The sequence below is a fragment of the Phaethon aethereus genome, assembly GCF_964289735.1.
Source record: "Phaethon aethereus genome assembly, chromosome: 20".
NCBI classification, from domain to species: Eukaryota; Metazoa; Chordata; class Aves; order Phaethontiformes; family Phaethontidae; genus Phaethon; species Phaethon aethereus.
In genome coordinates this window covers 5,891,237-5,907,261 of record NC_138596.1, presented here as the reverse complement: position 1 = coordinate 5,907,261, position 16,025 = coordinate 5,891,237, and the positions used below count along the sequence as shown (strand labels likewise).

Genomic DNA, 16,025 nt, shown 5'->3' with positions numbered 1-16,025 from the left:
GAATCCTTCTTAAGGACGGAGAAAAGAGGGGAGTATCCTGCACACAGAGCCAGTGTTCCTGGCTTGGCTTTGCTCCCAGTTTTGGTCACCGACTTGACACATCTTTGCATTACCATTATTGCTTTTGGTTTTTTAAACCTTAAAAGGTGTTATAAAGCCTCAAACACAACTAGCCAAGACACTGTACTAAGAGCTATTGTGACATGAAAAAGTTTTATTTGTTCAGAAGTCTTTAATGAGAGAACAAGCCCTCGTCAAAGACGGAGGAGGCGGGGAAAAGGGACAGTAAACGCGGCCGCTGCATTTTTGCTGCAGGCCAGCAGGAGGCAAAGCTCCCTGCCTTCAGTCAGGCACAGGAGCCAGCAGGAACCAACTTCTACCGTTTTGTCCTTTTACTCCTTACTTCTGTTCTTGGATCTAACAACTAGGATCACGTTATCCTTCTGAGCTCCTGCTGAAAACTGCATTCATCCTCCAGTGCAGCTGTAGCCTGTCACCAGAGGGATCCCACGGGTGTTAATGTGGGAATAAAGCCACCACGTAGCACATGATGTTTAGAATTCTCTCCTGTAGCAAAAGGTGAAAGTTTCATGGGTATAAAGAGCTGACTAATCTCTCTGGAGTGCCTCTGCCTGACAGCCTTTCAGGAAGCCTACCTGTTTCCCAGCTGAATACCACTCAATGTAGTTGTGCCGTCTCTGCTCACGAACAACCTCAGGTTACTGTCTGCAGATAGAAAAGGAAGTAAGACATCAAAATCCAGAACTACCAACAGCTGCCAGGTGCTCCCCTCCCAGCCGCATTACACAACGATCAGCACAGGAACAAGTGCGTTTCTGGGAATGCATGTGCACACCTTCTGGTGTTCCCACAGTAATGCGGAAATGCCTTGAAAAGGCAAATCCATTGATACAAGTTCTTGGTCAGCTTAAACACGTCTGAATAGACGAGATGTGGGGCCTCATGATACTTTTGGAGGCTCACTGGAGGAGAAACTCAGCCTGTTCTGCTGGTGAGAGGTGGCTACATTCAGTCTAGTTTTAACCCATGCTGAGTGAGGTGTAAATCCCCATATAATAAGAATGTTGCCATATGTGCTGATTTAAGGTGACTATAGAAGTACTAATAAGAAGGTAGGCTCAAGTTTAAAACCTTAACGAAAAACCCCAACTAGATGAAAAAGAATGATTTCTAGGCTAAACCAGAAAATTAAAAAAAAATGCAGTGATATTATTAGTTTTCTCTTCACAGATGCTGTGACTGCAATGGAGACAATCCCTTTCAAGGCTCTCGGACCTGGTCACAGCAAACTGTGACCCATCTTTCTTGCCATCTTTTTGCAGAGACATGCTGTTTCCCCTCCAGTTGTGCTCTCCTACTTTAATAAATACCCTTGGGCTGACCCTGGACAAAAGCCACTAGAGCAGTGCAGACAGCTGATGTAACTGATTTCCACTGCACTGAAGAATCAGGTTTTTTTTTCCTCTCATCCTGTATGTCTGAGCTACTGTTTAGCCTCTGCTGTAGCATGTGGAACAGCAGCAAGTGCTATTTGCTAATGGATGCGCAGCGCTCAGATCCACATGGTTTGTTTACCTACCATAGAAACACCTAGCAGGCACTGAAAGCAAACTGCTGTCAAAGGAAGGGAGTCCACGGCAGATCAGATCTGACTGTAAAAGCTTGGCAGCCTTGCTAAAAGAACAGCCAAGACCTCCCCTTTGAGAGTCATCCTCTCACCTTCAGTATTGCTGACATCTGTGAAGTCCTGACTCTGCATTATTTTCTCCACTATATCATCAGCATCGATCCTGGTATCATCCACTCGGGTTGGGTGACTCTCTACTGAATCCTTTTTCCTCCTGGGGAGAGAAAATAAGGGGAAAACTTACTCAGCTTTTCAAAACACAGATTTTCAGATATTCTCCTTGGCAATAATATCCTTCTCAGCAGCTACAATCCAATCTACCACTGCATGGAGACAACGGAGTAGGTTCTGTCTCACCTTCCCAGAGAAGGCACTATGCTCCTCAGCTACCTACCGGGAGGGTCTGTCCAGCAGAAGGGCTGGTCGGGGAGGGCGAGGTGGCTTCTCTAGTTTGTGGTCCCTCTCTCCCTCAGGACACTCCACCGTCATACTCAGCCCTCCGGACGCACTGCTGCTGGTGGAGGTATTCCGGCGATGGGTCAAGTCGGACATACTAGAAGAACGGGAGTGTTCCGTGCTGTAACCTGCAAACACAAAGTGATTACAAATCAGATCTTCTCCCCTTCCTGGCAGCACAGTTAACAGGAAGGGCAGTTTCAAAGCAGCATTTCTGCTCCCATATACCAAGGTTTAGACATACATCTATGAACTCATCTGCAGAGACTGAACAGGAGACTCTAATATTACAGCAGGATAAGATAAATGGCTGCACATCACTCTCAAGAGCTCGCTGCAGGAAAGAAAAAGGGATGGGGCCAGTGCTGGCACAGCCACATGCATCAATGGTTACCGGAGATCTTGGACTGCTGGCTGGCATAGCTGGAGTTCCGCGAGTGCCCCGAGTGGAAGACTTCCTCTGGGCTGGACAGATTCTGATCCGGTTCTTCTGGGACACCTGCCAAGGAATAACAGGGCACTCCACTTACACAGTTACCAAGACAGCACACTGCCTGCTGATCACCTTGGACTGGAGGCTGATCTTGGGATGCTAGATCAAGAAAAAGGCAAGTCTGTTGGCAGAGCCCTGCTGTACAGGCTAGCATAGACCTTAGAAGCAGCTGGGGAGTAGGGAAGAAAACAATAAAGTTTTCTGTCAAGCTTATGACTAATCCTAGCATCCAGTGCTTGAATTTACAAGCATCTCTGGGGGCTTGAAGGATCTAGAAGGACAGGTAGTATCTGAGGCTATCCATCGTTAAAAGCATTAAGATAAGACTAAGAAAACTTTAAATGGCCCCCGGCAGTAAAGTATTAAAACCTCCATTTGGGTGTTTCTCCTGTCACTATCTTTCCCCTTCTATTACCTGTGAGAGAGCCCACGCCATTTAAATCACATCTGAATTTGATACAGAAACCTCAGCATAACCCCTGCTCCTTTGCTATTGCCCCGCTTGTCTCCCTTGCAGCAAGCTTATGCAAAAGTGCACAAGCGTAACGTACTAGCCAGCTTTTCAAGAAGAGCACTTGCACACAGTGCTAAGTCACAGAGGTGATGAGACTGGAGTGCTGTTTTGGTGCAGCGTATCTGCCGGCCCATTTGGAGTGTGCTGGGAAGGAAAAAAAACTATGGGAAAATGCAGTGCCCTTGAAAACGGGCTCAGAGAAGCCAAAGAACTCTGCATCAGCAGCTGGAACAAGGCCATTAGACCTCAAACCAACCTCCAAAACCTTCAGAGGAACTTTTCTAGAAGATAAGTCTGAGCAACAGAATAGCTGAGTGGAGAACAATGTTAAGTGTCATTGAACACAGTGGAAAGCAGGGAAGAGTGCAACACATGAATTATTAAATTCCCAGCGAAAAAAGCAAATTGCTTTTTCTCCACTAACAGAAATATGCATGTGGCAAAGATTCATGCCTCCTCTCCTCAACCTTAATAGATGGTTTTGTTTTTCCTCAATTTTCTTAATGAGCAGAGGAGTGAGGACAGGTGCGGGAAAACATGAAAAATTAAAGAATTTCCGTGCTTGCAACTGCTGGGAAAAACAAAAAAGTGTCCAGGCACAGCCAAGCATTGCATGGCTCCAGGACGGGCATTCATACCCGAGCTGAGAATGGCAGTTCTTGGTTTGGTCTGACGCAGAGAGCCAATCGTGGCTGAACTGCTGCTGCTGCTTGTGGTTCCCTCGCCCTTGCAGGTCAGCTGCAGGGTAGAGTCCTGCCCCGGTATGGTGATGGATTTGGCGGTGGAAGGAGGCCTGTAATCAGGAGCAAAGAAGGTTACAAACTGCCAGGCAGGGATGGGAATCACCCCACCACTCCGGCTGTTCCCACTCTGGCTGTTCCCACTCTGCTCTTTCTAGAGGGTCCCCGCACCTGCACCCACCTTTCGTGGTGGGGGGAAGCTGGCAGTGACACAGCATGACATTGGGGTTTGCTTTCCTACATGCAAGACACTGGTCTTCCCTACCTCGTACTGCATCTGGACTGCATTACAAGGAAAAGCAAGTTTCTGAGGTAAATCAAGGCAAAAAGGGAGCATGAAATCATTTATACAGAGCCCACACTATCCTCCAGAAGACCAGCTAGAGCTGCCCTTTTCCCCCAACACATGTCCAGTGACCTGTTGGCCTCACGAACAGGAGCCGGTTTGCTGTTGTTCAGCTCTAAATTCCAGAACCCTTTTGTTATACCTTTCTAGATCAGGTAAAAAAAAAAAAAGCCTTTTTATCTGAGCAGCCCCATCCCCCTAAGAGAATACTTTTACAGCGATCAAATAACCTTTCCATTTTAACTGATGATTAAACTCCTTTTCAGTGAGACTAAAGTGTTTTTCCAGCTGTCAAAATTATTTTTCTGGTTATTCTGTGTGTTCCCAACATCCCTTTGTAAATGCTGACTGCAGGGCAGAGCGGCGAGTGCCTGGAGCCCCCTCCCTTCCTGCAGAAGTGTTTTTGGGTGGAAGCCATGGCATGTGCAGTGTGGTAAAGTGAATATTCCTGTTGGAGCCCTAACCTCCCTGTAGCCTGATGTCTGAACTGGAACTAATGGATCATATTATGCTTTTTAAGTGAGGAGTAAGAAAGAAAAACTTTTATTTGTCTCACTTGGAGCTCAGAGGGAAGATGCTACATGAGAGGACCTTTGCAGTATTTGGGGAGAAAGAATAAAGCACTGAGAATATTTTAGATGGGCAGCTATAAAGGTTTCAGGAAACCCACAGCATGCCTTCACCAGGAAAAAAAACCCTTCCTAATCACATTATCAGTGATTTACTGATAAAGCACCCGGGTACTTTGGGGACTTTGCTTCACAGGTTAATAAGGCCTTTACAGCCTTAATCAAGCAAACTGTTCCTGCAGCAGCTGTTGGAGCAGCCCGTGGGTCTGTCAGCTCAGGCTGCTCAGCCTGCTCTGCCCCCCTCTACGACACCCAGGAGGAGAAGGTTCATCTGAGCGCTGCAGAAAGTCACTGCTCGGAAGTGATTTCCCAGCACAGTTTAATTCCTGCCTAATCCTCTAATGAGTGCCATTTCTCAAAAGCTCTACTGATCAAGGACTATTCTACGTGCAAAGCTTCCATTTTTAGACGTTTGCACATTGTCAACATGTAAGGAAAAAATGGGAGTGACTGCAAAAATCCTTTAAGAAAATTAGGAGGTTTGACTTTCAGACTGACACTACTTATATTAAATGGAGATATATATATATCCAATTCTGTATAATTTTCAGACATTCTAACAGTGGAACTTGCTTCCACAGTGAAGGAGCAACAGGTATTTTTGTCAGGCATATTATTGTCAGACATCCTGGTACCCTAGATTTAAAACATCTGTTACTTTTATAAAGTTATGGTTTAAGATATCCAAAACTTCTTTATTACACTTCCTGCTGAAGCAGAAATTTTTCAGAATCAGATGACACTGCATTTAGGGTTTGCAAGTCTCAGAAAACGCTGCAGCACTGTGAAAAGCCATTTGCAAAATAAACATACCAAAAATTATGCAGCGTTTTATAACAAGAATGCAAGCTAATGAATGCAAGATAAGAATGCAAGGTACTGCTACAACACGGTATGAAGGTAGATGTTGTCGGTGTATTTGTTAGTTGATCCCCCAACAATTCTTTAAGCAACAAAACTGCTTCATAGCTTAACTGTACTTATTCTTTCCTATCATGATGTATTAAAAAAAAGGTACGTGATTGCAATTTCTCTGCTGATTAATACAAATTGTGAACCTGTGTCCTTGTAGAAGAAAAGGAGAATTAAAATGTTTCAGCCTTGCACTATTTTTGTTGCTGTTTCAATTCAAGATCTTTATCCTGCGTGATATGTGCTGAAGTACATCCATTTCCAAGACTGTTTTCTTCATTGACCTTTCCCTTCTCAGAGGTCAGCAAAACCAGCCCCAGAGCCATGAGAAATTCTAAACTTCATGTTTTGTGTGAAGGATGTCATCAACGTCCGTGGGTTTCCAAAACCTAGCTGACACTAGCAGAGGAAATACTGTGCACAACTAATAACCAAGCTGGGAAAACCAGAGCAGCGAACAAACCACTTAACAGCACAGGCTGGCTATGCTGTTCTGGCTGATTCAGCAATCCACACAACCAGTTTCAAGCTTTCCCCTGTACTTCCCAACATCAAGGGCATCTTTTCCTGCTCCCCATCAATATTAGTCTCCAGCAGAGAGCTGCAAAAGAGTTGGGTGTCCTGGTCTGCCCAGAATGGGGCAAGCACCCAGAAACTCACGTTTTGAAGCAGGGGTCCCCCGAGAGCAGGGACATTCCGATCGTGACCTGGAGAGGGGGGACAAGGTACATAGTTAGCCATGCTGCAGTGAGCTCCTCACTTCACAACAGCCAGGAGGTCGAGGGCTAGGTGTAAAGATTAGCAAGACCTAGCTTCTTTCCAAAGGAAATCAGCTTCAGGGATTTAGCAGGGTATTTCCCTCCCTGCCCCAAATTACTGGCATCAGTAACTCCATGTTGCAGTGGCTCAGCAAGACACCAGCTTGGCCACCCTAACAATGCACTTCGAACTTCCCCCCTGGCTCCTGTTCATGGTTTCTTTGATGACAAAGAATGCTATCGAGGGTCATCACTTGGCCAAATGGATGCCAAGATATCAAAGGGCAACTCAGATAATGGGAAGCTTCCTAAGTCAGACTAGCAGCTTAAAAGCAGAGTCTTGTCTCAGTACATAACAGGACCTTCTCTCAGGCCTGGCACTGCACTCTAGCTGTGATCTTTCTGAATTCAATAGCAGGATTTCCACTGTGGCAGTACTAGCTGCCATACCTTTAGGATGGAGTTGTCCTGTCGGGTGTTCTTAGTATCATATCCTTCCAGCAAGCAGCAACGGACTGTGGATCCAGAACCCGCAAATTCTGCCAGATTTAGATCAGCAAAGCCCAGCTGTAGCCAAGAAAACAATGGAGGGGAAGGGGAGAGAACAAAAATTACTCAATAAAGGGCTACACGGTGTCACACAATCCAAAGGGAAAAAGTGCATCTGTGAGCAGAAACAGGAACCAGTACACACAGAGTCGTGGCTGTGAAGACCACCTACTCTCGAGGATGGGCAGGGTCACATTCCTAATCCCAAGCCAGGTAGACACTTGGAGGCTTCAGGAAACCAGCCCCGTGCGGAGGAAGGCCATACAGTAGTGGTGCTGGCCAGGACAGTGTTAACCAGCCCGCAGCCATTGCACAACCAAGGACATGGAAGGCACCAGGTCAACGATGTGGAAAAAACAGAATCACACATACACAAACAGAATAAGGCACTCTTTGTATCAGGCCATCCCAGAATGCAGTGGAGCATGTGAACCAGGAGATGAAAGGATATTGTTACAGAGGAAAGTGACACTGTCCTGAAAAACAAAACTAAGACTTTCAGCACAGCAAGCTGGAAGTCCAGAGCCATGCAGCAGTGCATGTGCCTCACCCCCACAGATTCAGCTGCTGGGCTGGGGAAATCCTGGAGCAAAGTTTCCTCAACACCGCTAAGATTTAACTAGCAAGTGGTATGTTTGACAGGCAGAAGGGGAGAGAAATATTTGGAGAGATTTAGTTGTGAGCTCTCTAAAACCTTCTCTAACAAAGGGGAAGCAAACAGGAAAGGTGACAGAAAGTTGAAGATCACAGGCAATTTCAAAGAGGGTATTGATGCCTCTAGAGTAAAGACAAACACAATGAAGAGTACTTCTGTTCTTCTGCTCTAATTCCTTGTGCATTAGTACATTTTTTCAAAGAAAGAGTTACGGCTTCTTTTATGCAGAACTTTAGCAATATAAGTCAGCCGTGTCTCATCTAATCTGATCAGGAAGAGATGCTGTACTCCATATTTGGCCAAATCATCCAAGCATGGAAAGTTTGCATCACTTCAACATACAGATCAGCTTCCACAAGAACACGGAGAGAAGGTGGAGAAGCAGCAGCTCAGAACTAGCTGTTATTCTGTGCACTGCAGTACATTTCTCCTGCCCTGGTGTTGACAGCCAGATGATACAACTGATCAGGCAGCCCCAGACAGCAGCACCATCCTAAGGAAATGTGGTGCTCTGTCAACTGTGGAAGCTGATAGGGAGTCACAGCACAAACCACAGTCACTGCCATATGAATCCTGGCTCCCACTGTTCCAAATCAAAAGTCTAAACCACAATCTGCACAAGATACATGATTCAGGGGAAGACAGCAGCAAGACTAGCATAGCTGCTTCCTCCATTCCATTCTCAAAGGGGAACAAGAGCCGATGGCAAAGGAAAAATAAAAGTGTGGAAGAGAGCAGTAACCTTTCTTCAGCAAAAGAAGGAAGGAAAAAACCAACCTAACTTTTGTCCTGTTTTTCTCCCTTCTTAAAAATTCCCTTAACACAAGTGTTTCTCCAGCCCTTGCTGTAGATGTTCCCCTATCTCTTCTAGCCAAGGGGTATGCTGCTTGCTGAATATTCACTGATAAGGAAAAACAGTGAATTTTTATCTCTCAGATAAACAGGACAGGAGAAACCACAGAGGGAGCTGCAATGTATCACTGTGACAAAACTAGAGGACAGAGGAGACAGGGCACAAGCACACCAGCAGAACAACATGGCATAGGAATGGCCCACCCACATCCCTCTTCCTCCACCACAGCACCAACTTCTCCGAGAAGATCGACATCGGAGGACAGAGTGTGGGAGAACCCTCCAGCAACCCATATGGTATGCTGAGCTCAGAAGCTCTTCTCAGGAAGCAGACTCCCAGTATATAGAGGAAGGATCCCTTAACAAAAGGATGTTTTCAGATACAACCTTTCAGAATAGTTTCCTCAGTTTTCCAGCCAGCTGATGGTATTTCTTCCAGCTCAGGGAAAGAGTTTCCGCTTTATCAGTCCTTCCTGTTGGCTTCCGCTCTATAACCCCTGACACTGAAGTGACATTAACGTCAAACCAAAAGGTGCACGAGTCAATGGAAACTCTGTCTTGAGCACAAACAGCTCTATCACTCTCGGTCCCTGCTGAAAGGGGACCAGGTAAAGAGGGCATTCACAAGTTGCCTTTTCCTCTACATCTGTTGCCACGATTGGAGCAGTTTTCAGTTGAATGAATATAGTTTTAAAAGGTGAGGACTCATTGTTTAGAATGGGAAAATAGTTGCATGGACATACACCACAGACTTCTGCTAGAAACGTTATCAATCCCAAGTCAGTCAGTGCTGCCACGAGGACCTGCCTGGAACAAGCCTGGTCCATAGGGCAAGATGGCAAGGCTTCATCACCCTGTCTGGTGTGACATCCCTCATTTCTGAGCTGCCAAAACGCCCGGGTCATCTTCTGTTGAATTCTAGAACGTGTCTGTCCTCTTCACAGGAGACCAAGCAAGATACCAGCCCAAGACATGACAAATACTTGAGCTTTGGTCTCCAATTCTGGGCTGGAGCAGCTAGGTCTCTTTCAAAATGTCACTAAATGCACCTGGAGGCTGAGTAAAAGGGAAGTAGGTTAGAACATGGCCTGAATAAGAGCCCAGGTTACCTCCACCATGGAGACATGCCTTCAGGCTTCCTTTAATTCTGCATTTCCAAATACTGTGGGAAGCTTGAGGATGGACACCGTGAGAGGAACAGGCTCATGCATTTGCTTTGTTTCAGAGGCACGTCTCTCTCTCCAGCTATGCTGCTCTCCCTGGACAGGCAGCTCTGCAGAATGAATACCTCCCTCCCAGTGTGAATTTAGTGAAAGAGAAACTGATGGCCCTAGAGACCATGTCCTCACTAGCAAGAAAAAAGGAAGGGTGTGGGCTGCAGCACTGCCCTCCATCATGCAGCACAGCAATACATCCGAGCGAGTGCAGTTCGCCCTTCAAAGCCAGTTGCCTCCATGGTGTCAAGAAGGATATCGATCGGAAGAAATTCTTACAAGGTCTTGCGTGACCTGAACATCTGTTTATTAGAAACTAGCAGCAGTGACTCATTTTCAAACAAACACGGTTTCAGGCTCTGCATGAGCTCAACTTCTAAGCCAACATTGTTTCTTGATCCAGCACAAAGAGAAGGGGGTGGCCCGTTGTCTCTCCCATAGCACAGGCTAGAAAACAGGGTGGGGGGGAACAAACCAAAACTAACATCCCTGCTGATCCATTTGGGTTTTGCCTCAGTGCCTCCTGTGCTTTGGTAGGCAGTGACTTCTGCTGTAGGTTTCTGCCTGCACTCGCAAGGCAGCGAGGTGCCTACCCCAGCCACAGCTGACTGCTGTGTTCTGGAGAACAGAACTGGAGTCTGTGTTTCTTTATTAGCAAGATGTTGCCAGAAGCCAGAGAGTTCACATCTGACTCAGAACTTCCCCAAAGTTTGAGGACATGCAGATCATCTTCCCAACCCCCTTCTGAAGTCCACATCCAGTGCAATCTGGATCCTGTCCCAGCAAGTCAATTTTTTCGGGAAATCACTTAACTGAGGCTTAAACTAAGAACTAATGACCGTTTCTCCAAATTGTTTCACACAGCAGCCACTGGTTTCTAATGGGTGTAAAGCACTAACAGAAGACAAGACCACCATCACTGCCACATTTGCCTTTTCTGTGCTCTTACCTTTGAGTAGGTTTTTCCGCCCTTCAGCTCCTATAACGGGAGACAAAACAAACAGGAAAAGTAGCTATTATATGTGCTGGGGCAACAGGGGGAAAGTCATTACTTAGTCCTGGAATTTGCTCTCAGGATTTCATAAACCTCTGTGTCTCAAGGGTTACCACCACCATGGTCACTCCCACCCTCCATCAAGCACCCTTGCTGGGGACAGAGGCACCGTCTGAGCCACATCCTGGCCCAGACAATCCTTCCTTCCCACCACTGTCCATGCAATTCTTCTTGTTGCCAAAAAAAGCAGCTAGTAATCAACACCAGTACACTGGTGGTACTACCTGCCAGAAGCAGAAGCTAGATGCTTACCTTACGCACAGATACTCGGCAGATGCAGGGGTCCAGGAGTCCTGTGGCTGGGTTAGCACTCATTTTACACACAAAAGTGAATTTCTTTTTCCAGCGGACACAGTTTTCTTGAACTTCCTCTCTATGAGGATAAAAAAAAATACAGTCTTCAAATGGTACAAAGCCAAATCAATCCCGACTATTAAGTATCTTTAAGGACTGGCAACCTGGCCTGTAAAGATCCTCTACAACACAGCTTGGTCCACAGCACCTGAAACCGCACCACACAAAGGTGTTATGCTAGCATCAAGCTTTCAGGTAAAATCCACCTAGGCAACAGGGAAGACTAATCATCTCATCAACAGAATTTGCATTTAAAACTCTCACAAGCATTTCCTGCTTAGCCTGTTTAGCTCATTCATTGTCCAGCCTGGACAGAGCCAACCTCTGTAACTGAATTGGGCTGAAGGTTCGCAAGCTTATCTTCCTACAATATGCCTGTTTTGTACAGCCTCTGTACAGCAAACGTGCTATGTGTCCTGGACGGCTTGTCCTTCCTAGGCAGCCATCCTGCTTCTTATGCTGGGACTAAGCCAGTGAGGACAGCCAGCTCGACGGAGGACAAAAATGCATGTGGAAATGCTCCTGGATACACACAGACAGGACCATGCGAAGCAAACGCTGTGCTTCAAATCACAGAGGGGTTTCAGACTGTGAAGCAGTCCCAGACAGGGAGTAGGTGGTTTTGTTTGCACAGCTTCTGAGCAACCTACCCTAATCTCCAGGGTAAGTGGAGAAGCACATGGCTCTGGCATAGCCTGAGCCCACAGGAGGAAGAGAAACAGCCTTCCTGAGCACAGGAATCGCTTCAAGTATAGCTTTGGCTTCTGCAGAGCCCTCAGGAGAAGCTGGATTTCACCCTTCAAAGGAGGCCGGTTCAAAGGAGCCTGGAAAGGAGGTGTGTGTGTCCTTCCACAGGGCTCTAGTCCCCACTGAGCCTCTGCAGGACCTGATCTGTTTATGGCTTGGCCCTCAGCCAATTAAGTTCTCAAAGTAATGAGGCTGGGGGGTGGGGGAAATGAAGATACTTTTGACAGCTATGAGCTATCAGGTTTGCATCTCGCTCTTATCTCTCCTCTTAGCACAGGACAAAGGGGCAAGGGCACCTGATAAACTGTTTGCTTTTAGCAGGGAAAGGGAGGCTTCCCACCATCTGACCCTGGCACGGTGCAAGCCAAAGAGATCAGTGGCAAAGGGGAGAACGATCGGTCTTGGTACTGCTTCAACTCTCCTGGGAAGGACAGGGAGAAGCCAGCGCACAGCCCAACAACCCCTTCTGCAACCTCGAGGTGAGCCCAGCAGGACAGACACCAGGGACTGGACCCTGACCCAGGAGGTCCCTGCCAGTCCTCTGAGCTGTTCTGTGGGACCTGAATGCGCTGGCCAAGGCAAACACAGAGAACAGAAAAGGAGTAGGTGACAAATAACTGAAACCTGTAATCCTCTGTATGCTGATAAAGGCCGACTATCCCCGTTTAAAATGTGGGAAACAGAAGGCAGCAACTCTTTCAAGGCAGTGAACTTAAACTCCTTCCAGACAGAACTAAGGCTAGCTATTGAAGCCATTGAAAAGTGAGACATCTAAGTGCCGAAAATACCTTTGAATCTGGGATTAATTCAAGATGAGATCTGGTTCTCATTGCTCCACTCAACTCACTCCAGCTCCTTTCAGACAGGAGAAGAAACACTTCCAGAGGGATTAAAAAGGCTTTGCCTATAATAAAATATTCACTGAGCCTGACAAATGAGGCAAGTTAAACTTCAAATGTGAGGCGCCTTAAACCTGACTTAATAGTAGGTGTCTCAAATGACCTAAAGGAAGGAAAACTCAAATACAGATGAAAAAAGGAATTTCAACAGAAAAAAGCTTGCGAACACATGTGCTTCAGAAATGCAAGGAAGGTACATGGGACGCAAAAAACACCGCATATTTTAGTAGCATTAGTCATCTTTAAAAAGAAATCGCTATTTTTCTAGAGAGCAAGGCTAATGCTAATTCTGCTAACACCACCAGAGCTTCAAGGCAGCTACATAGCCTGCAAGCTTCCTTACTTCTGAGTTCTCACTTGCACTACAGTGCGGCTATGATTAAGCATCTGCTGGATGCTGCTAAGTCCAATGAAGGCTAATTACTTCAAAACGTGGCAAAAAGTACTGATTAGTAATAAAGAGCTCCTTCATAGCTAATTTGCTGTTAGCATAAGCTCTGCTAAGAGACATTCTGCTTCTTATTAAGGATGTATGTTGGCTTTCCAAACTGCTGTAGATACCACATGGCACAAGGGATTAGGAAAAGGATTTGGGGGGGGTTATGTTACTCACAGCACCGCAAAAATGAACCCAAGCTGCAGGTGCACACGTAGCTTGGGGCTTTTTATGACTTTGGACTAGTCTCCACAGGGTGGAAAGGAATTTACAAGATAAAATGCAGAGCTGCTTCCCAGTCACAAGTTTCACAATCATTCAACAATGACTTTCAACTTATTTTTTACTTTAAAGAGTGCCTTTTAAGGGTGGAGGCTGGGTCTGTATTGTCAGACAAGCAAGCGACAGCACTATTGTTTCAAGTCAAACTCTAAAAAACTAGTTCCACATTTCCAAAAGATGGCATGTAGGGAAGCAATGGGCTTTGTCTATCCACCTCACATCAAGCTATCGTTAGGCTGGTAATTAGAGAACACTAAAATAGGGGAAAAAAGCAGATTCAGATGAGGACCAGTTTGATTTTTGGCACTAGAATATTCTCTGATGTACAATTAGGAACCATCATACAGAAACCAAAAACACACAAGAAGCATGGTGAGGCCTGTACCGAGAGGCGTTTCCTTCCACCCTAATCACAAGGCACCTAAAAGCAAAGCAGAAACTAACAGCTTAAAAACAGAAGTATCTAATTTTACATTTTACTCTGTATTTGGAGAGCCAGAAATAGATCAGACCAATGCCTGGTACTAGGTGTCAATTCAACGTGTCTTCAGAAGTTTTATTTTAAAAAAGCTGTCTGTACCATTTTGCAAAAAGACTCCCAGAAGGTTGAATCCCTGCCAAGCTAAGCTTTGCCCTCTTCTGACTCGAGACTTACTCAAAGCTGTGTAATTACTCTGCCAGACCTAAATATATCTCCTCAGAATAAACCAATGCAACCCTGCGGCAGCTTTTGTGAAAACTGGAGTTCCAGGAAGGGCTTCTCGGGGTCTTCCAGCCCTGGAGCTGCTCATCTGCCTCCAGCTCCTTGACCACCCAGAAGGGACAGTTTGCTGCATCCCCCAGCCACCATCCTACACCTTGAGAGATTTACCAGAAAAAGAGTAATTAGAAGATGTTTCACCATAGCATGGTATGAATCCAAGTAATGGGAATGATGCACAGTGGCGACCCACTGGTTTACCTGCTTGTAGAGAAGTAGTAGTGTGCTCGGTGAAGCCACCAAGGCCTCTCTGGGTTCAGATCTCACACACAGCCTTACTGTGGCTCTGGAGACAGGCAAAGGAACACGCGATTAAGAGATTTTAGAGGAATGTTTACCAACTGTGATTTTAGTGCCATGGACAGAGTCGCACTGTTACAGAAAGCCACAAAGCTCACTATGAATGCAAGTTAGCTAAAGCAAACACTTCTAGAAAAGGCCACATATATGACCCATGCTATCTTGGACTACTGTGAGCCTCTCTCCCACATGAAAACCTAGCTAATGAAACACCAGAACAGAGATTAAAACTTCTATTTACAGACTCAAAGCTGAGTTGTGCGCAACTGGGTATCACGCTTCAAACACACAACCAGCTGAAACAGTTTTGCCTTGCTGAAACATTTAGAAAAGCAGATGTTTCACTCTTACTTTATGGCAGCAGTCACACATAAGGCAGTTAAAAAGTATGAAACGTCATAAAAAGGCCACAGGCTTGCTTACTTACTGGGAGGGCAATGACAACAAAAAATAGCTTTCCAATAGCAAACATTTCAGTAAAGCAATGTGTCTCAGCCTGATGTTTCATGCATGGGAGCAGGTGTGGGAAAACCTCAGGCTAAACGAGACGGTATATAGATAAGCGCACACAAAGAGCTGCTTCTTCAGACTTCCTCCTCCTCATCTACACAAAGGGGGGCAGCAAGCTTTCCTATTTCTGATGCACAATCCACATGCTCACTGTCCCCCCTCTGAGGTGTGGATCTTGTCAGACCCTTCAAGCAGAACTAATCCTCCCTCCTGCTTGCAGCGGACTGTACTCTGCATCCTCCTCGACGGTTAACCACTGCATGCAGGAGCGCAACATCACTGAAGCAGCATCTTGATCTCATAAGGCGCAAGAAAGATAACACCATTTTAAAGACGCCAAGGAGCCAAGTCCCAGCTCAGATTTGTTTAAGTGCAACGGATTGAAAAGCAGCCCTCGAAAGGGCCTCGACACACTCCAGCAGTGGGTCTTTTGGGGAGGAAGGTAACACAACCTCAGCAACGCAGGTACAATCCCCGCAATCACAGAGGGAGAAAAAGATTTAAAAAAAAATCAAGTTATCTCAGCAGATTGCATCTGAAGGGCATCTTCTACAGCATTTCTTTACACATCTCTGCTTTCAGATGCAGAGGCCCACCATTAAGATAGTCTCATCTATTCCCCAGCACTTCTGAAAGCTGAATTGGAGCAGGATCACCGATGCTCCCTTAGCTTGGCAAAGTCTGGAACAATACTGTGTTATGCTCCAAAGAAGATAGTTAGTATTTTAACCAGGTCATCTAGTGCAAAGCTGTACGAAAGACCTTTGGTAAAGGCAAGGAACAGTCCCGGAAAAACCCATTTCAAAACTGACTTTCTAAGATGCCCACATCAGTAACCAGTATTCACACGTCTGTGCTCACAGCATGCCAAAATTTATACCATCCTACAGACACAGCAGGTCCTGTTACAAACAGAG

At 46.0% G+C, this 16,025-nt stretch overlaps 1 protein-coding gene across 1 annotated transcript in view; it reads right to left on the bottom strand.

Annotated features, from left to right (window-relative positions):
* The window catches only part of EEIG1 (estrogen-induced osteoclastogenesis regulator 1), a gene marked incomplete at both ends in the record, with an annotated part of 30,857 nt that overhangs the window by 276 nt on the left and 14,556 nt on the right, over positions 1 to 16,025 (bottom strand). The window contains 9 exons of the mRNA XM_082009101.1: positions 657 to 726; positions 1,741 to 1,862; positions 2,043 to 2,232; positions 2,499 to 2,603; positions 3,750 to 3,904; positions 6,399 to 6,445; positions 6,947 to 7,063; positions 10,716 to 10,745; positions 11,073 to 11,193. Coding sequence (XP_081865227.1) covers positions 657 to 726; positions 1,741 to 1,862; positions 2,043 to 2,232; positions 2,499 to 2,603; positions 3,750 to 3,904; positions 6,399 to 6,445; positions 6,947 to 7,063; positions 10,716 to 10,745; positions 11,073 to 11,193 — 957 coding nt within the window. The remainder of the gene's footprint in view (positions 1 to 656; positions 727 to 1,740; positions 1,863 to 2,042; positions 2,233 to 2,498; positions 2,604 to 3,749; positions 3,905 to 6,398; positions 6,446 to 6,946; positions 7,064 to 10,715; positions 10,746 to 11,072; positions 11,194 to 16,025) is intronic.